Source organism: Ailuropoda melanoleuca, chromosome 5 (assembly GCF_002007445.2).
Source record: "Ailuropoda melanoleuca isolate Jingjing chromosome 5, ASM200744v2, whole genome shotgun sequence".
In the NCBI taxonomy this organism is placed as follows: domain Eukaryota; kingdom Metazoa; phylum Chordata; class Mammalia; order Carnivora; family Ursidae; genus Ailuropoda; species Ailuropoda melanoleuca.
Genome location: NC_048222.1, coordinates 105,401,161 through 105,427,572, shown reverse-complemented (window position 1 = coordinate 105,427,572; position 26,412 = coordinate 105,401,161). Strand labels below are relative to the sequence as shown.

The following is a 26,412-nucleotide window of genomic DNA, read 5'->3' as shown; positions in this document are numbered from 1 at the left end:
TGGCACTAATCTATGCTATTTTGGTGGAAGGTGGGGCAAGTAAAGTGAAACTCACCCTCTCATTGTCTTCAATGCATCTAATCTTGGATTTTTTCCCCCTCCAACGGTGTGCTGGAACTTTTCCACTGGATTCCCAGACTTCCACAAAGGCACTCTCATCCATGGATGATTGTCAAAATCAGTGCTATCTGGGAGAATTATTCTGCTGTTTTTCTGATGTCACCCTCTACAAATACAGAGTTTTATATCCTGCGCTTCTATATCCTGAATTTTCCTTTTCACTAATTTCTAAATTAATAAATGAATTTTGAGATTTTAATTTTTTTCTGATGAAAACTGATAGATGAAAGTATTTTTCTTCTTATTAAACACTACTGTATATTTTCATTCAAAGTATAAAATATAAACTGTATTCTTAAAATTGGTATGATTTCATTTATACAACTACAATTTAATTAATATATATGCAGTAAGATAATTTCATCACATGTAGTAAAGAGCTTAATAACACATGTACCTTGCTTTGTAATCTCAGTTCCACATTTATCAGTTCTATGATCTTGTCAAGTTACATAACCTCTCTGTGCCTCAGTTTTCTAATCTATGGAATGGGGGAATCATAGCACTTTACCTCACAAGACTGTTGTAAGAATTAAATAAATTAATCCATAAATGGCTTACAACAATGTCTGATGCATACTAAGTGTTCATCGAATAGTAATTATCATTCTAAAAATCTAAATTTTAATGAAAAATTATTAATAAAGCAAAATATGAGTAAATTTTGTTTATGGAAAATATATCATTAACATTACAAAATATATATATTTTAGCATTATATGTACCTCAGGAAAGAAAAAAAAGGTAGAAAGAGGAAAATAAGGGAACATAAGATGTTTGTTAGAGAATTTTCTCCCTAGACATTTCTTTGGTTGGATAGAAATATGTGAGTTGTTGAAAGGAACCATCCTAAGCAACCATAGGACTAAAAAAGTAAAATGGAAGAAAGATCTCATTGACGAAGAAAAAAAAATCACACATTTACTATATAATAAGCGTGATCTAAGGGAAATGCCATATAACACTTTCACAGAAAAATGTTGAACCCAGAAGAAAAGAAGCCAACTGTAAGAAGCACATTTGATGAGCCCATAAAAAAAAAGCAGTAGATGCCGCTACACAAGCAGCAGTCTGTACTTTTGCTCTCAATGTTTCTACTAAGCCGTGCAGAAAAATAATTGGGCTTTTATTGGAAAATAACTATCATGATTGATACAAAACTTAGCTTATAGGTAAAACTCTTTGGTATTTTTGAGTAATTGAATATATTACATTTCTTAAGTACTAGAGAAAAATAATAATTCAAAGGCATGATGATAGAAATCCTACACATAATCATTTAGAGTAATTTTTCAGTATCACTTTTAAAAGCTACAGTGTATACTGCCAAATATAAATATATCCCAAGAAATTAAAATGTAGAACCTTAAATTGCAAAGGAAGCATAGCTGTAAAATTCTTCCTACTTATCTTTAACAAATTTTTTATATTTTCTTTACAACATGCTTTGTAATTGCTATTCATATATTTTGTGCATTAATCATGTATACTTAACCAGAAACTATCTTTATTAAACAACCTACATGTGACTGCAATGCTACTATGCTTATCCTTTAGGTACCATTCTGTGTCACTGACTTCATGAGTCTCACTACTGAATATGATTTCACACACCAATGAATTCATACTCAGGTATGAAACAGAGAAGTTAAAGACTAAATTACCCTCTCCTGTGATGTGGCAGAAACTACTAACTAATGATGGCATTTTCTAGGCAGACACTAAACTGAGCAGAGCTGGCCCTCAAGGAAAAGATTAAGTTCTACTGTTGTCCTAAAGTGTTTTGGTTCTCCCTGATACTTTCTGAAGACTCATCCATTTTTTATTTATTCTTTCAGCAAACATGCCCACAGGACCCACTATGGGCCAGAAATTGTGCATAGGCTTGGGGATGCAAATTAAAATAGGAGACATTCTCAAGTGGCTCAACAATTAGTGCAGAAAATAGAAAAGTACAAAAACCATTAACATGATAGAACTATATATGTATAGGTAAAAGAACACACAAGAGGAGTATCTAAGGCAGAATGGGTGTGGTTGGTGGTAGGGGAGTGTTTGAGAGTGGATGGAAGTATAACTAAAGACTCCCCCCAAGGAATCCTGGAAAATGTGCAGAAATTAGTTAGGTAGAAGGTAGGAGATGAGGGGGAGAGAGCAGAGAAGGGGGAAGGAGAAGGTGGGTGCTCACTCACATGCTCTCATGGTATGTGTGTGCATCCACTGGGGTAGCTATGTGGAGTATTTGCAGGCAAAGGAAGTAGCTTATAAAATATGAGAGAATATGCAACTTTTAGGGAAGTTTAAGTTGCTCAATGTGAACTAGATTACATTATGCAAGAGCTGAAGCTGGGAAAGTAGGCAGACAGATTGAGAAGGATCTTGTATGTTATACCAGGTTGGGAAAGACCTTATGTATGCTATAAAGTCAGAAAGGCTATAAGTAACCAGTAAGGTATTTTAAAAGTAGCATTTGTGAGAGCCTCCAATTTAGGGAGTAACCAATTTATAAAAATCTAGATATGGTGTGAAGAAAAATAGTTGTTTTATATGATTTCTTATGGTACCAAATACAATGTTCTCAGGATGATCCAGAAACATACAACTGATTTGCTCCTAGATGCAAATGAAATCTCTTCAAGGAATCTGGATCACAACTTACACCATTTTACTTTTAGGAGGGGTCTGAATCAGAATCTATTATATATAAGTCTCTGGTATAGTTATTTAGCTTAATTTAAAAAAGTATATCGTAAAAAGATTATTTCAAATAATGTTTTAGAAAAGACAAGTTAAAATGAGGACACAGCAAGTAGGCAACCATCTGCAAGTCAAGGAAAGAGGCCTCAGAAGAAACCCAAACCTGCCAGATTTCTTGTTCTTGGACTTCCTAGTTCCAGACCCATGCAAAAATTAATTTCTATTGTTTAAGCCACCCCATCTGTTGTATTTTGTTAAAATAGCCATAGCAAAATAATACACATTTTAAATATCAAAAAAAGAGACAGATTAAGTATTATAGGTTATGTTTTCCCCAAAAAGATGTTGGAATTCTAACCCCGATACCTTAGAACGTAACCTTAGAGGGTCTTTAGAGAGGTAATGAGGTTAAAATGAAGTCATTAGGTGGACCCTAACCCAACAACTGGTGTCCTTATAAAAAAGGGAAGAGCTGGACACAGAAATGGACATGTACACAGGGGGAATTCCATATGAAGAGAGGAGTTATACTGCACCGAGACAAGGAACCACCAAAAACTGAGAGACCTGGAACAGATCCTGCCCTACCATCTTCAGAGGAAGCAAGACCCTGTGGACACCTTGATCTCAGAATGCTAGCTTCCAGAACTGTGAGACAATACATTTCTGTTGTTTAAGGCAGCCAGTCTGTGGTACTTTGTCACGACAGCCCCAGGAAACCAATACAGCAGGGTTACAGGCAACTGAAAGTAATAACTTACCCTATAATTGATCCTGCACTGTAGGGTAAAAATTCTATAGAGAATATTATTACATTAGCTAACAAAACTGACATATGGAAAGTAGATTAAAGTACCACATTAATTTAAATTTATGAAATGGTGTTACTGTGGTCACATAAAATCAAACTGAGGGCTTCAGAGGGGAGGGGGGTGGGGATCGGGATAGGCTGGTAATGTGTATTAAGGAGGGCACGTATTGAATGATGCGCTGGGTGTTATACGCAAGTAATGAAGCATTGAACTTTACATCAAAAACTTGGGAAGTACTGTATGGTGACTAACATAACATAATAAAAAATTATTATAAAAAATATATATCCCTATTGTTGGAGACACATGCTAAACTATTTGGGGGTAAAGGACCATGAAGTATGTAACTTATTTTCAAATGATTCAATAAAAGTAGTGTGTATATAATAGTGTATTTTATATATATTATATATTATATGTGTATTTTATATTATATATTATATGTATATTTGTATTATACATATATAACACAATATATAATAATATATATGTGTGTGTATATATTCATATACAGTTGACCCTTGAACAACATGGGTTTGAACTGCACAGGTCCAGTTTTACACATTTTTTTTTTCAATAAATGTATGAACTTACAGGATCAATACAGTACAGTATTATAAATGTATTTTACTTATAATTGCCTTAATAACATTTTATCTCTAGCTTACTTTATTGTAAAGATACACTATATAACATGTACAACATACAAAATATGTGATTATTGATGATATTGGTAAGACTTCTGTTCAATAGTAGGCTATTTGGGAAGTCAAAGTTATATGTGGATTTTCGATTGTGTGTGGAGGGTCAGCACCCTTAACTCCCCATTTTCAAGGGTCAGCTGTGTGTATATATATATATATGTGTGTGTGTGTGTGTATGTGTATATATACACAGGGAGTGAGAAAAGAGCAAAAGAGAAGGGAGATCAGATAAAAAAAGGGGGGGTAAAGTGTTACTAATAGCTAAACTGGACAAAAAGCATATAAATCTTCTATTTGCTACTTTTATTCTTGCAACTCTTTGTAAGTTTAAAATGATTCTTAGGGCACCTGGGTGGCTCAGCCAGTTAAGCATCTGACTCCTGATTTCAGCTCAGGTCATGATCTCAGGGTCATAATATCAAGCCCTTCATCAGGCTACAGGCACTCAGCACGGAGTCTACCTGAGATTTTCTCTCTTTTTCCCTCCACCCTCCCCCTACTCTAACTCTCTCTCTAAATACATTAATATTTTAGAAATTTAAAAAAATGATTTTCAAATAAAATGTAGAAAACAATTTTAATGTTCAAGTAGGACATAAATGTGTAAACAAAAAATAAAATGAGAAAAAAAGAGAAAGATGTAGGGAAAGGGAAGAGAGAAAGGGAAAATAAAATAAAATCCAGGAACTGATTTAAGCTAAAGAAATTCTAAAATGCCTCAGAAACATATGAGATGTACATTTCTATGTAAAATACAAGCACTATGACATTCAACTTGATATATTATTTAATATTATAACAATTAGGCAGACTAAATTTGCCTTTGCTTAAAAATAAGAAACCAGAATATCTGCCTTTTATAAAAAGTATCCTAACACTTATTTGAAACATCTGTTAATATAGAGAAAACCAGCCCACCTTTTCATATTTATACAATACTCCCACAACCATTAATTATTTGTACCATTGCAGGTACTCTTATATCCAACCTAGAGTTTATTTTCGAATGATAGTTCTAAAATACAGAGTGAAAAGAATCAACCAGACCATAAAAAATAATCATGCTGGAAAAGCATGAAATAACCCTCTTCTTTTCTTTCTTTCTCTTTCTTTCTTTTCTTTTTTCTTTCTTTTTTTTTTTAAAGGTCACTTTCTGGCTATCATGACCAAGGAAATTTGCTGGTTTATACATTTTAGCTGGGAAAAAAATGTTGGCTGGGGCGCCTAGGTGGCGCAGTCGTTAAGCGTCTGCCTTCGGCTCAGGGTGTGATCCTGGCGTTATGGGATCGAGCCCCACATNAATGTTGGCTGGGGCGCCTGGGTGGCGCAGTCGTTAAGCGCCTGCCTTCGGCTCAGGGTGTGATCCTGGCGTTATGGGATCGAGCCCCACATCAGGCTCCTCCACTATGAGCCTGCTTCTTCCTCTCCCACTCCCCCTGCTTGTGTTCCCTCTCTCGCTGGCTGTCTCTCTGTCAAATAAATAAAATCTTTAAAAAAAAAATTAAAAAAAATGTTGGCTATATCCCACTTATTGGCAAATAAAACAGACACAAATATCACAGTAAGCAGTCATTTACTGGGTATTACTGTGCAGAGAGTTACATGAGAGCATCCATAAGCAGANTTAAAAAAATGTTGGCTATATCCCACTTATTGGCAAATAAAACAGACATAAATATCACAGTAAGCAGTCATTTACTGGGTATTACTGTGCAGAGAGTTACATGAGAGCATCCATAAGCAGAAGAAAACCCATAGCAAACATGATGCTTCTCAGGTACACTGCAACTGTGGGTGACATGGCTCAGCGCCAGAAACAAAGGCAGTGAGGGACTGAAGGCAACTTCTTCCCGGCTCTGCAGAGCACCGCCAGAAGCAATGGTGGTCATGAGAAGAACTGGGTGAGTAAGCATTCGACTGTGAATTCAACTCCCAGTCTCACATTGTGAACCCGTTAGTCTCACTTTTCTTCTCCAACCATTATCATTAGTCCCTGGCAGAAATGAGAATTTCCAGCTGTACCTGGCAGCACATTACTGTGATAATTTACACAAAGATTAAGTTCTGTATAAAACTCACCTCCTCTTCCTCCTTCTAACCTCTAAAAGAACTTAAATTGCTCTGGACAAGCACTAAGTTACCAAAGATGAGGTTTTGTTCATTATTTTTCCCCTGAAGTCAGCACTTAAGGTACTTTAAGAATTTAAAGAAATAAATTAAATTGTTCACATATTTATTCATCAAATATTTGTTTAGTACTTATTCTGTACTACCCTAGTGGTTCAGTGTTGGTTGCCAGAAAAGGAGATATAAACTCCCTTCTTAACCTCAAAACAGTGGGGAAAAGATGAACTTCAAAATAAATGGCATGGGCTAATCACATGAATAAAGATAAACTTAGATCTATTTTTCATACCAGAAACCAAGGATCAGATACCTAAATGTGAAAAAGTGAAGCAAGTGCTGGAAGAAAGCATTAGTGAATTTCTATGTAATCTGAGAGTGGGAAAAACTGTATTGGAGATTAGAGGTATCAGTCTAAGACAGTCATCACTTAATTTTTTTCATGTTCCAATTGTTGATGGATATTTTGGTTATTAACTTGTACTAAACAAATTGTGAGTGATAACGTATGAAGCAAAATTATTTGTCATGAGAAATTTATTAAGGTAGTCAGCATATTTCTTCTTTTTGGCTAGCAGTTTCTCTCTCAGCCAAAACTTTACAGGAATCCAAATACAAGCAAAACAAATCACCATGGGGTAAATGTGCATTATTTATTAACTGTACCTCCAGGGGATTCTGATGCAAGTTGTTTTCCATGCAGCACATTTTAAAATACACTACTGTCAATGATACACTATATACCTGTAACCAGGACTTTATAATAAGAATAGAAGGTCCACTAGGCAAGAACCAATAAGTCATGCATGTATAAACTCAGATTAAGAATGAGTTATAGAAAGGCTATAGGATAATACATAGAGGTTTTTATGAAAGATTTCAAGGTAGATAAGAGTTATGAGAAGAGCTGTTTACAAGTTTTTATTTTGCTATTTGAGGGGGTGGTGGTAAGAAGAGCAAGGTTATGAGTTTTAAGATATAGTCTGGTTAGAAAAAGAGTAAGCTCTCATCCCAATGAATAGGAATAGCACGTGGCAGGCACTGTGGTAAGAAAAGAATGACATAATCTATGAGCTAGAAGCTATTCTAGAAGTGAGAAGCTACCATGACTATTGTAGGTTCTCAGGAAGAAAAAGAAATCTGCATTCTTCCTCACACTTCCAGCTGTATCACTCAGGTTGAAGTCTGCAGGGATGAGTAATCACTATTAGACACAATCCTTTTCAGAATTACTTAGATGGGATATACATGGGGAGGAATTTTTAAAATTATTCTTATAAAATTTAAAGTGCTTTTTATGTTGTATTAATATTTTAATGAAATATTAAATAATAGTGTCAGCAGATAGTTACTGAAAGTTACATACTCCAGAATAAACACAGATTTGGGCGCTTTTCCAACATGAATGTAATATACCTTAGATACAGTATCATTTCACTTTATTTTCCTTGTATACAGCACAATAACAGTCACTAAACAAAATGTAGTTTGTTTCATTTATCCAGAATTCAGATTTCAGGTCTTCAGAGAATCTAGAACATAGCAAAAACTCAAAGCAACTAAAGGCCATGAGGGAAACAAGCACAAAACTTATGAACTTTAAAGGTGGGAGTCACTGGGTCATCCCTCAGATTTTTACCTTGCCATATACGCATAAAATAATATAATAGCTCAAAGAAAGATGGAAACGCTCACAGAGAAAAGTGATAGGAAGTGACAGTTGACATAAGAAAGAACTCTGAAATGCTGACAAAAAAGCTACAAGAAAGCGGAGAAATGTGGATCATTTTGGCCAAGGAACAAAAAGCTCTCTGTATCTCTAACTTTTCAGGACATCACAAATATCTGAATATTTAACCACGAGTATTCCAGAAAAGGGTATTTAAGTTCAGAATTTTCTGCTTAAGAGATAGGAAATCTGTAATCCATTTCATAAAAAAGATTTTTTTCAAGAGAAACAGTGTATAAAACATTGGTATTTGAAAGTATAAACTTCAATTCTCTTCAAACTTTTTCTATATGGGAATTATTCCATTCCTACATGATGCCGAGTATCTGAGGCACTTTTTTTCGTTTTGGCATGTTTTTATTAAGGGAAGATTAGTAAATAAAATTAATAGGCCTTTTTTTTTTTTTACCTTTCTTAACTTCTTTAGAGACATAGATTGCATAGAGCAATAGTTTTAACACCAAGCAGCAGGTTTATAACATATATAGATGTAATATATATGGCAATAGCACAAAGTAGGGGGGAAGGAACAGAGCTCGATCTGAACAAAGTCACTATATCACTACTTAATTTCAGTCATTACTGAAATTAAGCTAGTATTACTATGAAGTAGACTGAGACGAATTAAGATGCATACTGTCCCTAGAGCAATGACTATAAAAACAACTACAAGAAAAAATAGCACAAAAAAATTTAATGAAATTAAAATGGTAGACTAAAAATCTATTCAATATAAAAGAAAATTATAAAGGTAGGAACAGAGAAACAAAAAGACCCAAGACTAAAGAACATAATTAGCAAAATGGCAGACATGAATCCAACCACATCAATCATGGCTTTAAATGGCAAAGACTATTAGACCGGAAAAATAACATGGATAAATAACAACAGATACACTTTAAAATCAAATACAAACAGGTTGAAAGTGAAAGAATGGAAAACTATATACCATGCAAATAGTAACTGTTAAGAGAGCTGGACTAGCCTGTACTAATATCAGGCAAAACAGATAAAAAAAATTACTAGAAACAAAGAGGGACAACTTACAATGAAAAATAGTTCATCAGGAAAAAGTAACAATTATAAATACATATACACAGTGGTAGGCTGAAAAATGCCATCCACCTACCAAAAAAGATACTAAATCCTAATCTCTAGAACCTGTAACTGGTACTTTATATGGGGAAAAGGTCTGTTAAATTAAGGATCTTAAAATGTAATCATTATCCTGGATGATCAGGAAGGACCCTAAATATAATCACATATATCCTTATAAGACGAAGGCAGGGAGAGATGTCACTATAGACGGAAGAGGAGAAGGTGATGTAAGGACAGAGGGAGAGATCTTCTGGAGGAAATGTAATACTCATTTTGGACTTCTGGCTTATAGAACTATAAGAGAAAAAAATTCTGTTGTTTTAAGCCACCAAGTTTTTGGTAATTTGTTACAGCAGTCATAGGAAACTAACACATACACCTAACATCAGAGATCAAAAACACATGAAACAAAACTAACAGCAACAATGACAGTATCTGGGTACTTTGACATACCACTAATAAAAATGGACAGAAAGATGGAAAATCAGCAAAGATATAGAAGATATAGAAGACTTGAACATAATAAACCAATCTGATCAACTGATATCTGCAGAATACGCAACAGCAGCACAATACACATTCTTCTCAAGAACAAATGGAAAATTCTCCAATATAGACCAAACGCTAGGTCATACGGCAAGTCTCAGTACATGTAAAACAAGAGAAATCATACAAAGTGTATTTTCCAATCATAATTAAATTTAACTGGAAATGAAAAACAAAAGGAAATTTGGAAAATTCACAAATGTTTGAAAATTAAGCAATATACTTATGACTACCCCATGAGTCAAAAAAGAAATCAGAAGGGAAATCAGAAGATGTTATGAGATGAATGAAACTAAGTAAACAAAATACCAAAATTTATGGGGTGCAGCAAAAATAGTACATAAAGGGAAATTCATACTGTAAAAGCCAATAAAAGCAAAGAAAGAAATCAAATAAAAACTTAGTTTCCCAAATTTAGAATCTACTAAAACAGCAAACTAAACCCAAAGCAAGCAGAAGGAAAGAAATAATGGCTATTAGAGTCATCCCCAATAAAAGAAAAAACAGAAACACAATAGAGAAAAATCAATGAAATGAAAAGCTGGTTCTTAGAAAAGATCAACAAAATGGACAAAACTTTAGCCAGACTGACCAAGAAAAAAAGATAATATAAATTACCAAAGATCAGGGATGAATGAGGTAACATCCCTACCAATCTTAGAAAAATTAAGGCATATTATGAACAACTTTATACCAATAAATAAGATTGAATAGACAAGCTCCTAGAAACATACAAATTACTGAAACTGATTCAAGAAAAAAAAAATAGAAAATCTGAATAAACCTGTAACAAGTAAAAAAAAAAAAACTGTATTGGTAATTTAAAATCCTCACCCAACAAAAAGCCCATTCCAGATGGTTTCAGTGGTGAACCCCAGGAAATATTTTCACAATGTCTTTCAGAAAATAGGGGAAAAAGAATCCTTAACCATATCTCATTCTGTAAAACCAATATTATCTTGGTATTAAAGTCAGATAAAGATATCACGAGAAAAGAAAACTATCTATACCAATATTCCTCATGAACACAGATGCAAAAATTCTCAAAAGTAATAATTTCTCAACAAAATACTAACAACAACAACAAAATACCATATATATTAAAAGGATTTATACCATCCAAGTGTCATGTATTCAAGGAATGCAAGGTTCGTTTAATATACAAGAACCAATTAATGTGCTATATCATTTTTCACTTTTTGTTCCTTGTTCGGAAAACTTTTCTCTATTCCAAGATCACCAAAAACAAAACAAAACAAAACAAAACAAAACAAAACAAAAAACAAAATTAAAAAAAACAAAAAAAACCCTCCTGTATTATATCTGAAAGTTTACAGTTTGTCTTTGTATTTAAAGCTTTAACATACTTTAATTTCTGTTGTATAAGGTAAGGTTCTGATGTAATTTTTTTCCATACTGGTATTATTATGGGTTGAATCGTGTTCCCCCAAATTCATATGTTGAAATATTAGCCTCTCTGTAACTCAAAATATGACATTATGTGGATGTAGGATCATTATTTATATAATTATTTATGTTAAGATGAGGTCACACTGTAGTAGGGTGGGCTCCTAACCCAATAACTGGTGTCCTGATAAAAATGGGAAATCTGGACATAGAGACAGATACGCATAGAGAGAGAATGCTGTGAAGAGACACAGGGAGAAGATGGCTATGTATAAGACAACAAGAGGCCTGCAACAGATTCTTCCCTCATAGCCCTCACAAAACACCAACCCTGCTAAACTTTGATTTCAGACTTCTAGCCTCCAGAACTGCCAATCAATAAATTTCTGTTGTTTAAGGCACCCGGTCTGTGGTACTTCGTTATATCAGCCCTAAGAAACTAATACAGTAACTCTCTCAGCACCATAAACTCTAAAGTCCTTCTCTTCTCTACAGAGCTTCAACATAATGGATGTCCTGGTCTATTTCTGGATTCTGTGTTCACTTCTGTTAGTCTATTTCTCCTAATCTCCCCTAATTACTATAGCTTTATAATAATTCTTGATATATAATAAAGCAAGTCCCAAAACCTGTTCTTGTTCTCAGAGAAGGTCTTGGCTATAATTGGCCCTTTGCCCTTGGTAATCCTTTTTTCATATTCCAACAAACAAAACCTGTTGGGCCTTGAATTAGTTTTTACATTAAATTTATAAATAAGTTTAGGAGAATTAATAACCTAACAACAAGGTACATCTTTTTTCTTTACTTGGATGTCCTTTTCAAACTAGAAGTTCCAAAGTAAATTACATATCAGGAGCAAAAGCAAACTGAATAATAGTAATTTTAGTTAGTTAGTTTGTTTGTTTTCTTCCAAACTTCACACACACATAGCTGCTCCCATTTCCCAGAGCTTTGGATCTGACCACTGCAGGGGATGGGGAGGGGGTGGGAGGGATAGGTCCACAGTTGAGAATGATTACCAACCTCAACCATAATGGCTATTTACAATTTTGGCATGTAATTATCAATGTGGAAAAAGAAAAAGCAACTGGAAAAGGAACAATATAATAAAAGTATGTTAGCTCCTGGTATTTCTATTCCAAGGAATTCAAAAATATTGCCTGGTCAGCTCTCTTAAGAAGATTTTTAAATGCCATTTTCTCAAAAAATGGAAGCAAGGATGTGAATAAAGGTAAGAAAATAAAAAGTGCAATCCCTTTCAAATCTCAAAACTTTCAAACTTATAGTTTTGCTAAACATTGCAATTTGGAACATAATATGTCATTATAATAATCAAATTGCTATATCATTGCACTCAGTCATCTCAAGCTGTAGGTCTTGTTATATGTATATATAGCACTTTTTCATTAAGGACATAAGATTTGTAGTTTCAACTATGCTGTCATCACTTGAGATTTGTAAATTTTCCAAATTCAAAGGAAAAGGTTATAAAAGATTGACCTAGTTCCTTCAGAGATATTGGATCTATAAAGGTTTAAGTTGAATAAATTTAAATTTTAGCATCAGGAAAAAAACAAAGATGGTAGAGAAGAGAAATATGAAAAAAATTTTTTTTTCTCAGACAGTAATATTAAAAGATATCATCACTTTTAAGTTGTCCATATATCATCTGGAAAGGAGATAAAATACTCATTTTCTTTTTCTTTACCTTCTAAAGGAAGTGACTACTCATGTCTGAAATAGCAGAGAAGACAAAAGCTACAGAAGATACACAAAAGCAAATGTGATTCTAACTGTTAACCTCAGGACAATCCATCAATAGAAGGCTTCCTTATTAGATTCATGCCACCTCTCAGCCTTAAGAAGCCTTCTAGTTCAAAAACCTAAGTTATCAAAAAGGAAGTAACCTCCAAAAGAGTAGAGATATTGTCTATCTTGTTCACTGAGTCTAACATTACTGGTACATAGATAGGCACTCAGTAAATATCTTTAAATGAATGAATTTCTTTTATTATAATTTGAATAAATTATATATCCTTCAGCTAAACCAAATGTTCCACTTCAACTTTTACAAATAGACCTAGCATTACTGTTCAGAGTATGGGTTTCTTTGTCTCTTATTTCAACTTAAAACTCAAGGGTTGTAAGAAGCAATATAATATAGGTCCATAACATCAACATCATATCATAAAAGATAATTGATGAGCAGTCTGAACTCATACAGTGTTATATTATTTTAAAGTATGAAAGCCTGTTTCTCATTTATATTTCTGAAGCAGTATTTGGAATAAAAAATTTTTTTTTCTGGTTCAGGTAATATTAACACAGACTAGTCTCTGGGATGTAGTTAAGGCTGCTTTGGTTTTACTGTGATTCCAACTGCTCTGAACAAAGAAAATATAATTTATTTACCTGAAAGACTAATCAGACCTAGGTGCTTTTTCCTTCTAAAATACACAGCATATTGTCTTCTGTACATAAATCCTACACTTCAGCCAATTTGCCAATTGGCAATCAACTTGAAAATAAGATCTTCATTACTTATAGAAAGCTCTGAGGATTAAAATGGTTAGGTAAGACAGTACTTACGGTCCTCTAACAAAAATAGAAAATGTGGCATTACTGGTCCACCATCAAAATCATGCTCCTAAAAATATCCTATCCACTTGAATTAATATTTGGGCACCAACTGCATAAAAAAAAAGACATGTTGTGTATCTTAAAATGAGTATGTCAGTTAATTAATTCCGTGATCCCCTGCTACCAGTGGAGTACTGTACAATCTGTTATTATTCACTGTCCTATAGATCATCTGTTCTTGGTGCTGGTTTGTTCCAGGAAGAGAGACAGCTGCAACACTATATCCCTGTTCAACCTGAGGACCATCTGACTTTAATTGTAACACACAGCTTGATGTGGCTCTGGCTATGAGAAGCCAAAGTATCGTCTGTAATAATCTGGAAAAGCAGAAACCTGCCAACAGAGGGCTGAAAACAGGGACTTGTGCTGTCTGGCTGCCTGACGGGCTGCAGGAAATATGATTAATGAGTAAGGTATAATGATATCAGGAACCCGATTAGCACCACAAAAAGGTCACAGATCAAAGTAGTATGCATTTCATGAGCTACAATCATTGCATAAAATCTGTGGACTTCAAGAGGTAAACCAAAAGAGGAGGAGGATAAAACCCTTATGTGATAACATGCTAACAAACACATAAAATAGCATACTAATAATTTAATCATTTACAGAAAGTAAAGAGGAAGTTGTAAAATGAATCAATACAGACTGTACTGTAGGAAAGCTTTGTTCATCACAGGTGTATACTAAATATTTTTGAAAGTGTGTAAGTTATTGAATTCTTTCATAAAGACACATGTAAGTAAAATCAAGTATCTTTCCTAATTACAAATTTCAAAGATCAGAGATACAAATATTCAACTATAAAGTATGTTTACATTTAATTTGCAATGTGATTTTTATACAGTTCCATTAAGAATGTAAGCTTATTAAGAGCCTAAACTATGAAGACATCATAAAACTTATAGGAAGAGGAATCACTGGCACAAATGTTTAATATGGTTAATGATTAGTTATAATAAACGTGCAGTTAGTATTGCAAAATATTCTTTTGTGTATAATTTCATGGGCAGGCAAAACTGAAATCTGAAAACTACTGGGTAAGCTGCTACCTTCTTTTCTACAGTGCCCTTGGGAAGCTCATCCCAAATTGATGTGGCTCTTCTGAGGTAAAGGTAGTGACAGCAGAGATGGGAAGTACTATCAGGAGAGGAGCTTACCTCAATTTACACAATTAAATTTCCTTAATTGTCAAAATATTATTGAAAAGCTTTTAATATAACTTATTCAGATGTTTGTTTGCCTTCTATTCTCTTAAGGCAAACCTAATACTCTAACAAACTTCTTCGTACTCTTACTAGTACTAATATGGTAACAATTAATAGAGAGCTGGTTCTCTTGAGACTTAAAATTTTAAATCGTATTTAAGAAAGTGCTCCAATAATAAAAGTGATCAGAACATGATTTCATCTTTCTTAAAAATATATTCCTGAAGAATGAGGATGATTATTTATACCTTTCAAATGTTACGTAAGTGTTATTTTGTATGTACCTAATAGTGAAACCATTTTTTAAAAATAGTGATTCATTTGGGATGTAGAAGAAACCATTAAAAAATGAAAAGACAAGACTAGGAGAAAATTATTTGCAAAACCTGTGCTGGATAAAGAACTTTTACAAAGAATATATAAAGATCACTTACAATTAAATTATAATAAGAACAACCACCCAATTAAAAAATAGGCAAAAGAGACAGTTTACCAAAGAACATATATGAGTAGAAAATAAGCCTGTGAAAAGGTAGGCACCATCATTTGTCATTAGGGAAATACAAATCAAAATTGCAATGAGATACCTACTAGGGTAACTAAAATAAATAATATTGACAATACCAAGTCTTGGCAACTTCTTCTTAAAAGACCCAGCAATTAAACTCATAGGAATCTATCCAAGAGAAATGAAAACAGATGTTCACCCTAAGACATATGCAAATATTTATAATGGCCTCAAACTGGGAAACTCAAATATTTGTCCATGAACTGGTAAATAAGTAAGTAAAAATATACTATATCTATACAATGGAATATTATGCAGCAATACAATAGAATATGTTGTGATACATAAGCAACAACATGGGTGAGTCTCAAAAATATAATGCTAAATGAAAGAAGCCATGCACGCAAAGACTACATGCTGCATGATACCATTTATATAAAATCTCATAAAAAAGCAAAAGTATAGAGACAGAGTCAGTGGTTACCTGGGACAAAAAGTCCCAGAGCAGAACCTGACTGCAAACAGGTATAAGGAAACTTCTTGGAGTGAAAGAAGTGTTCACAAGCTGGATTGTGGTGATGGTTACACAACCATAAATTTACTAAAACTCAAAGAATTGTATACTTTTGAAAGTGAATTTTATGGTACATGTATTATATCTCAATAAATGTACTTTAAAAGGGTAATCACTGAAAGAAAAAAATTATGAAGTAACTGTACCTTTTACTGATTTTCATGAATCCTGGGTGGGCCGTGTTGAATCACACAACCATAGACAACTGTCACATTTAAAGTTTGATTCTCCTTTTGTATCTGTCAGAGCTAATCCTTGTCTTGTGCCCTCGTTTTAAATATAATCTTCCAAAATGCATGTGGTAAAAGTAAAATGAAACATGTACCTGAAGACTACGATAGAATAATATTAGGTACTAATTTCCAAGTGCCCACTGTAAGCCAAAGAATATTCTAGGTATTTTACATACATAATTAAAATTTTATATTCATAATCTCCAGACTACATATGAGGAAACCAAGTCTCCAAAAGGCTAAACTACCTAGAATCCCATAATTAGCAAAGTGATTTATCCAGGATTGGGAAACTTGTTCTAACTTCGAGGCCTATGTTCATTCCACCCTGCACTGCTTCCACATACATAAATGTGAAATTTCAGTAATAAAAGGATTGCAGTTAGGATCTGGAAGACAGGATTAAATATAAATGTTGGGGGCGCCTGGGTGGCACAGTGGTTAAGCATCTGCCTCCGGCTCAGGGCGTGATCCCAGCGTTACGGGATCAAGCCCCACATCAGGCTCCTCCGCTATAAGCCTGCTTCTTCCTCTCCCACTCCCCCTGCTTGTGTTCCCTCTCTCGCTGGCTGTCTCTATCTCTGTCAAATAAATAAATAAAATCTTTAAAAAAAAATAAATGTTGGTATAAAAGGTAAGAAATATCACTTAGAAAACTAAAACACAAGAATTTCCCACAACTATAAATTAAAAACACACTGGAATTTAGATTTTTCTTTTTTTTTTTTTAAGTTATCTCTACATCTAACATGGAGCTTCAACTCACAACTGCGAGATCAACAGTGCATGTTCCACTGACTGAGCCAGCCAGGCACCCCTAGATTTCATTTTTAATATGGAGTATGACAGAGACATTACTTTTAAAAACTGAGAAAAAAAGCTACTAGATTCCAAACTTTTATGAAACTTAAAGGCAAAAAGGAAAAGACATATTACTTTTTCATAAAATAATACAAGAATGCACATAAGAGAGGACTTTAAAGAATTCACTAGGGAGGTGTATGAAGAACACAATGATTACTGTGCTTTTAAGTTTTTAAGTTTTCATGTTCTAAATATTACATGAAGATTTCCTTGAAAAGATACAGGGTATAACTTGAAAACCCTGTTTCTATTACCAAAATGTACAATGACCTTCTAACCTAGAGCACAGAATTATGTTATTTTCCTGGGACAAGAAACTCATGTTCCATAAAGCATTTAATTCCAGTTTCACTTAATTCTGAATTATCTTGTGCATATGAAAGTAACCTAAATACTGCATAAAAGAATAAAAGAAACCGTTACACTTTTCAAGTCAATGAAATTTAATACAAAATATATGGAAATTCATGAACTATTATGTCACTTTCAGTTATCTCTACCAACTACAGTTTTGTCCAGAAAACCAAGAGTTAATGATTATACCAACATATGAAAGATACTTTGAGAAAAGGCTCATGACAGACAGAGTAGATGATTACTATCTTACCAATCTGTTTATGCGAACAAATTCTTCTGAGGTTTTGGCCCAAGTAGGAAGTTCAACATCAGACACTACTGTCCCATCATCCATCACTCCAAGATTATAATTATTGAAGTTGACAAACATCTCAGGGAGATAATAAAATTCAGGGATCAACTCCTATATAAAAATAAAAGACAATGCCATATTATAAACTATAGAATACTGACTAGATAATCATAACGGGGCATGGTCATTTCCTACTGTGCTGAATTAGAACAAAATAAACATAGGGAATTTTTTTCTTTCCCTATCACAGCTCTCATACTAAGTTACTATTAAGGTAGACAGATCCCATCCAATCAAATAAATAACACCTTATTGGTTGGTTATGCTTTCTTTCAGGACAATTCTCATAATCTCAAAACTCTTACATACCAACTTTGAATACTATTTGAGGTTTGACAAAGTATAAACAGAGATTAACATGCTGTAACAATAACAGCTTAAATTAAATTTTTTATGAGGTATGTGGAATTTTTGCCAGAAAAAAACCCCCAAAATCTTTATAAGTATTAAAATGCCACTGCACTGGTCCCTTCATCAACCAGGAAAATATTCATCACATTTAGCTGTGGTTTAACAATATATTTTGCTTATATTTCAAGACACTCAAGTTTAGTTATACTACCTTTGATTAAAGATCAAAATTTATAGGTAGACTAGAAAATGACCTGCAATAAGAAACTTGGTAAATTAAATATGTGACTTTACTAAGAACATTTAAAACACACTTCAATAGGGTATTATATAAGCAGAAAATGCAGCTAGTTAGGTTTTTGTGTACAATAAGCCTCATGTATAACTATTTCAGAGGTCCTGTAGATCAGACTTGAAATCCAGTCTTGACATGGGTCAGTGACTCAGTGGTCTTTTAGATACCCCCTCAGGGCCAGCTATGGCAGGCCTGGCTTTCCAAACAGTTGAGTAAAATAGGGAGGTCATCAGATTTTGGACAAGGTCAGTATGAACTCTCCAGAGCAAAGAAAAAAGATCCAGCAGGAATTAAGCTATTATCACCTCCGTCATCCATGTGAAATGTTGCTTGACTTTGAATTGTACATCCTTTGTTTACAATCACAATAATTAACCAAGCAGGGTAGAAATGAGCTTGTCCTCCAAATGCCTGATAATCACCTGATCATTAGACTTGAAAAACATTTAAATCGAACATTTTTTTTTAAAAGGAAGAACCCTCTAAAAAGTTTAACCGTAAATGAAATCACACAAAAATATTAAGATTTTCATCTCCAAAAATGATGCATGCAGGTCTTAACTGATAAAAGGCGAAAGACATAAGTGTGTTATTTTATGTAACAAAAAGTTATATTCAATATATTTGAGCTAACATTTATTGTGAGATGAGTTAGGTACTAAAACTCTTAATAAACCTTAACACATTTAATTTTAAGAACTTCGCAAGGTATCACCTCCATTTTAAAAATGAACTAAGGCTGAAAGAAGTTAAGTAATTTGAGGTTACACAGCTAATTTAGATAAATTTGGAGCTTACATCAAGATTTGTCTAAAGCCTGTGTCCTTCGCCACCAAATAAGTATGAGTCCTACTTATATAGTATACATATTACTAAACGTTTTAAATACAAGTTTTTAATATACATTCTAAGTAATTTTTTAAAAAGTAAAAAACTTTTCACTCTTTCATAATTAGAACATGGCTTTCCTTAAAAAATATATATGATGTATCTATATATGCTTATTATATAATACAATTAATCAAACAGGAAGAATTGTATAATATGCTATAATTATTATTTACCCAAATATGAAGATAAGTTGCTTTATAACTACTATTAATTTGCTGAAGTGTGCATTTAATAAATTGCAACTTTGAGAAATTTTACCAAAATGTCTTATTTTCACTCCGTATTACTTGTGCTAACAAAGAAGAATGTTACTTTTCCCAAGTCTTATTCTACAATAAGAAGAAGGACCATACCTTGTATATTCAAAGTGTGACATTTCATAACAATTTTCAAACAAATGAAGTCTTCAAACCTTCCTATGTATAGCACTAAAATTCTTAAGATTTTGTGTATTTGTCTCTATTCAGGTTGCTAAACAAATTGACAAAAACATACTTGTTCAAAACAGAAATGTTCTTCCTCGTTCTTTTAAAAGTTCTAAATTCAATGAACAGAAATATAGCTTGTTCCTGGCACACTTTATTTAAACATATAAACTTATTATGAATTTAAATGATTTTGTTGCTTTAATATTGACAGCTTACCCTAAAGATAAATTCACTTAATTTAACTAAAGGGAGCAAAAAATACACATAAAACAAAAAGAAATTTTTGATGAAAAATATAAAGAAAGCAATTTTAAACTTTTAAAGTCTTTAGTGCACTATATTATTTCAGATACATGCCAGGAGGAAAGTAGTAAATCATCAATTTCCATTTAATTACCATATATCTTGTGATTTCCTTCTAAAGATAGATATCCTATAAATTTTGTACAACAGACATAAGAATATTTCAAAGTTAAAAATTTTAAGTTAATTAAAAATATAGCTTAATATTTCAATTGTTATTTTTACCTCTTACCCCATACCCCTTCAATTTCAAAAGAGTAGTCAATTTCAGAATATTTGCAGGGTCTAGAGTGGAAGCCTCCTGAAGACATCCTTTTTCTGTCTTTTGTCAAAGTCTAAGCAAACACAGGAGATTAGTAAGGTGTCCAGGAAGAAGCAGTATCAAAGGTTAGTATTTTTAAGGATAGAAGCTAAGAAGAAAGAGATTGTTCCCAAGATTAGGGAAACAAATTCCTAAAAATCTATATATAATCAGCTTTCATTTGGCCTGAGGGGAAGAGGAGGGGATGAAGAGGTTAAGATTGTCTCCCAGGGGACAGCAAATGGTGATCTTGGTCATAGCTTGCCCATACAGTACCTAATGCATGAATTAGAAAAAGGCAACCCTTCTGGGCTAACGTAGCCAAAGGGAAGTCAGTTTGGTAAGCTACTACATGCTGGATTTAGTTCCTATTCTTTCCTTCAGTCAAGTGCTGGTACATACAATCTGCCCAACTGCCCAACATGGTAGTCGCATGACGGTGTCCTTAGGGAAACGAGCGCCTTGGCACCAGCGCCTCTGTAATCAGCAAGTATTTCTTAACCCAAGCAGAGCTGCCTACTTCCAAAAGTCCATGTGTCTTCGACAATGAGGATATGACCAATGAACAAGATGGATTGAAGATGTGAGGGCCAATTTCCTAGGTATCACAGACTGGAGAATGAGATCTCTGCTCTACTCTCTAATGACTGTGAATGAATTTCCTACTAGCCTGATATGAGGAAGATTTGAATTCAAATTGGGACATTTCTTATCCACTTGAGTTGGTAATTATGAATTTATAATCCAATAATAAAAAGACACCAATGTATTTAGTGAGAATTATCTAAGGAGACAAAACGGTAGGAAGAATGCAGTATGAGCAGACATACAAATACAATGTGCTGATGTTATTAATAAAACTTTTTAACATATAGAACTGTTGAATAATTATATTGTACACCTGAAACTAATATAACACTGGATGTTAATTTTACTTGAATAAAAAAAAATACAAGTTAAGATATAAAAAAATTAAAAAATAAAAGAATAAGTTCCTCTTATTTATTTTCTTAAGCCTTAGGTAGGCTTATGAAGGGTAATAGAACACATCATTATCACAAAGAAGTATTTATTTAGTTTTTATTCTTTGCAGAAAACTGTGTTAAAGATCTGGGATATAGAGACATGAGTTTAGGTCTAAACTGCTAAATAAGAGTGAAAGAATATACTTATTAGGATGTAATTGGTAGTAGGAACAAAGAGCAGTCTAGAAATTCAAAAGAGAAAATTATGTCTAAAAGTTTGGGGGAGGGAAGAGAAAGGTTTAGGGAAAAAAGCATAATATACTGTATTTCCCCAATACAACACTCATCAAATTGTACTGTAATTATCTGTTTGCTTGTATCTCCTTCTAAACTGAAGGCACCATAAGATTGAAGACTTTACCTATCTTGCTCACCACCATACCTCCAAAACCTAGGCACAGAGTGTAACAAATATGCGGTATTCAGTAAAAATCTGTTGAATGAATGATTGAAAAATGGCATTTAAAATAAGAAATAAATAACCAAAGAAAGACGAGAATATTCTGATGGGGGAATGTAGAGAGTGAAATGTGCATATCACTTGCTTCTAATGATCAATGAAGAAGAATTTAATTGGTTTAGAGAGGACTATATACATGCAGTGGGAAATAAAGTTGGAGATGTAGGCAGGATCAAAGTGTGGAAAGCCCTGAATGTCAGGCTGTGAAGTTCAGCTTTTTTTTTCATAAGAAAAAAAAAATTCCCATCAGGAAATTTAAAGAATGAACACGGATTTATTTGTTTGTTTATTTATTTATTTATTTAAAAGATTATTGGGCACCTGGGTGGCTCAGTCAGTTCAGCATCTGCCTTCAGCTCAGGTCATAAGTCCAGGGTCCTGGGATCAAGCCCTGAGTAGGGCTCTCTGCTCAGTGGGGAGTCTGCTTCTCCCTCTGCCCCTCCCGCTGCTCATGTTCTCTCTCTCTGTCAAATAAATAAAATCTTTTAAAGAAGTAAGATATTTATTTATTTGAAAGAGCGAGCAAGCAAGAGAGTGTGAGGGTTGGAGGGGGGCAGAGGGAGAGAGAGAATCTCAAGCAGACTCCCTGCTGAGTGCAGAGCCCTACACCACAGGAGGCTCAATCTCATGACCCCGAGATCATGACTAGGGCAGAAATCAACAATGGGACGCTTAACCGACTGAACCACCCAGATGCCCCCCAAAAAATGAACATGAATTTAAAGTAAGATAAATGTTTCTAACAAATTAACAGTTAAGAGAAAGACCACAAGGGGCGTCTGGGTGGCACAGCGGTTAAGCGTCTGCCTTCGGCTCAGGGCGTGATCCCGGCGTTCTGGGATCGAGCCCCACATCAGGCTCCTCTGCTATGAGCCTGCTTCTTCCTCTCCCACTCCCCCTGCTTGTGTTCCCTCTCTCACTGGTTGTCTCTATCTCTGTCAAATAAATAAATAAAATCTTTGAAAAAAAGAAAAAAGAAAAAAGAGAAAGACCACAAAGAAACTACACTTAGTATAAAAGACATCATCAAATAAGCACAATTAGGTTGAGTAATGAAGTGAGCATATACACTTAAAACATATTACAACCTCATTATAAGAAAATCTGCATAAATAAATCAGTTGATGAGAGTTGAGTACTCTTACTATAAAACAAATATACTGAACTCAACTGAGATATAAACAACATTTGACAAAGAAGTATATAAAATGCCTAAATTTTACTATGGATATAGTGACATTCAAGTATATACTTGCAGAATTCCAACTTAATCTTAAAAGTATCTTCCTAAAAGAACCATGCCTTAACACCTAAATATTAAGTTAAAAATTATCTCCTTTGACAGACGATATTTAGTAACACAGTCAAAGATTACGTCGAATACTTTTAATGTACTTTTACAATGTGAAGTATGTTTTATATTCATCGGAACAGAACATTCAGCTCTGGATAAAAAACATGCTCAGAAATTATAACACCAGTGGAAAATGATAAGTAAATAACACTGACAGAAGACAGAGATATTTATAATTCACATTTTCTTGCTGACAATAATTTTAATCTCTTTCATATAATTAGGCAGATGGGTCTTAGAGGCAGGTAACATGGTCAAAATGTAGTGTATCATCCCTTAAAATAAAAATCTGAAAGGTTCAACCAGAGGTTATACCACAGTTCAGGATAAGCCCATTGCTTTGATCATAAATCCTACGGCTTTCATGGCATAATGACAAGGATTGGTTGTGACCACACATATGCTTTAGTTTTCTTTATTAAGATATGATCCCCACTGATATGGTCTCTGCAGTGAGGTTGTATGATTCTCCTAATAGACACCAATTCTATCCATTCAACTAAAACCATCACTTCAATAATACCTGGGTAACTCTGGAAAATACTAATTTATTAACCCAAAGAAACAAGAAAATCAATACTAAAAATAAAACAAAAGATGCTACTTTAGAGCTAAAGTTAAATTTTTATCTCTTCTTACTAAATTATACAATTCTGACAATTCAAGCACAAGAATAATAGCAAGGTAAATAATTTAATGTATACTGCTTTGGGGACACCGACAGTAAAAAAGATGTGAAAGCAAAATTTTGGCTTTTCACCATTTGGAAGATGATATATTTTATGAAGGGAGAAAAAAACCAAATAAGCTTTATTAATGAATAAAAGAATTAGTGAACAACATGTTATGAAAACAATAATGAACATGTTCCAATACATTTTGAGGAAGTTGAGTAGACAAGACTCGAACCCAATTANCATTCAAATATTTATTTTGTTAGCCCCCAAAAGAGAAAAACCTTTTTAAAAAACAGATTAGAGTTGAATTGTACCTATAAGTAATTTTAAATGGACTGCATATCGGAAAGTTTTCAAATTGATGTTTAAGTTTAGTTTCTCTTTATTTGGTAGATAAAATGCCATTTTTTCCTTTAATAAAAGAAATATAATAGCAATTTTAAAAATTAGAGAAGGAAAAATAATCTATAATCCTTCTAGACAGATCCAATATCATGTGGTTTTTGATATTATAAAACTGTCATTTCAAATGCATTTAAATAAAGAAGAATCATGGATTACAGACCAATAAATAATAGATAATCTATATCAATCAAATACAGTAGAGAGAATAATTGGGTTTGAGTCTTGTCTACTCAACTTACTGGTCACATGCCCTTAAATTAATTTAATTTTTCTGACCCTTATTCACCGGCATTGTCATTTTTAAACAACAGGGTTGCTGTGAGGCTCAGAATACAAAATTCTATGGGCACATACCATAGTATTATTGCTATTACTATTATTGTCATTAATGTGACCCCTGATAAAAATCCAAAATGACAGACTTAATTTGACTGATATTGAAAGCAAACATGTCCATTCACAAAAACATTTAACATAATTTTAAGGGCATTTAAGAAAAATGCTTGTAAAAATAAAATGTCCACAAAAATATTTGAGACTTGATAAATTCCACTAAGTAAATATCACATTTAAAAAATATATATTTATTTTTTATTAGCAATGACAGGACAGCTTAACACGCCTCACATTATGATGAAGACCCTGAATATTTTATAGTTCTCTCCTGCTTTTAGATGTTTTGCACTTCTATATTTGGAATGGACATCTTCACTGAGCTCTCCTGCTGTTCCAGCCCCTATCTTAAAAGAAATTGTAATTTGGGAAGAGATAATGGACATTAATAATGCAAACAACAGGCAAGTGTAACTGCCATAAATAAAATGCCCACCTTAAATCCTTCGTGGAACAAGTTGTAAAATACATACACATATAGATACATATTGCTATGAGTATGGGAGAGAACGGTTATTATCAGTGTCTATGAACATATTAATGAACAGTCCACATTTTTAATTGAACAAAAATATCATAATCACCAGACAAAAACAAATCACAGCTGATGTATGTACATTTTTATAATTCAGGAAGACAGGAACATTTTCCAAGTGCCTTAGAAGATTTTTTTTTTCCTGCCTGGTATATAAGTAGCATAAGAAAAATATTCAATGTTTCAAGTAATTTTTATCAAAGAACAAAATAATGGTTCGTTGTAGATAAAAGGTACAAGGTTAGTTAAATGCTAAAAAAAAACACAAAAAACAAAAACAGTACACAGGTACAACATTTAACCCATTGTTATATAAAGAAGAAAAGGGTTAAAGAGATGTGGTTAAATGAACACATCTGAAAGTTATGCATACGTTGTATATAAAAACAAGAATGAACACATATATAGTTCTGTTAGAGTGTGAATGTTTTACATTGTTAAGAGAGAGATGAGACATCTTGAGCTCACTCTCTTGTGGATGTGAATGTGAAAGAGAGACTGATGGAAAAATACAAAATGAGAAAGAGAAAAAAGGGAGGGGAGGAGGGATGACATATGCCAGAAATGTACAAAGGATGTATGAAAAAAGGTGAGATTCTAATTTTATTTTCTTTTAGCATTTAAAAAAATTCTGAATTATTTAAAAATATGTCTGAAAACAGAATGAGAATATTTTAACAAATAAAGCTACTGAATAATCAAAGTTTAAGCTTTTTTTTAAAAAACAAATGTATCAAGAAATACATTTCTAGCAATTATGTTCTATTAGCTATAGCTAAACACTTTCTTATAAATGGTTCTAATGCTGATGCCATCAGTATCAATGGAATGTATTATGGTAGAAGGCATACTGATAGAGGTAAAAAGGAACCTAACTTTTCTTCAGATTACAGACTCCTGGGATTTCTGAGGCAGTAGAGGGCAAGTCAAAGGACTCATGTTCTTACAAATCTCACAAGATACAAATAGAACTATTCTATTATCACCTCCATTTTGATCATCTCCATTATTTAACAAACAC

The 26,412-nt window shown here is 33.3% G+C and overlaps 1 protein-coding gene across 5 annotated transcripts in view; it reads right to left on the bottom strand.

Moving 5' to 3' along the window:
* The window catches only part of LRBA (LPS responsive beige-like anchor protein), a 725,452-nt gene that overhangs the window by 124,958 nt on the left and 574,082 nt on the right, over positions 1–26,412 (bottom strand). For all 5 annotated transcript variants that reach the window (XM_034661533.1, XM_034661532.1, XM_034661534.1 and 2 more), the window contains one exon: positions 17,872–18,024. In XM_034661533.1, coding sequence (XP_034517424.1) covers positions 17,872–18,024 — 153 coding nt within the window. The remainder of the gene's footprint in view (positions 1–17,871; positions 18,025–26,412) is intronic.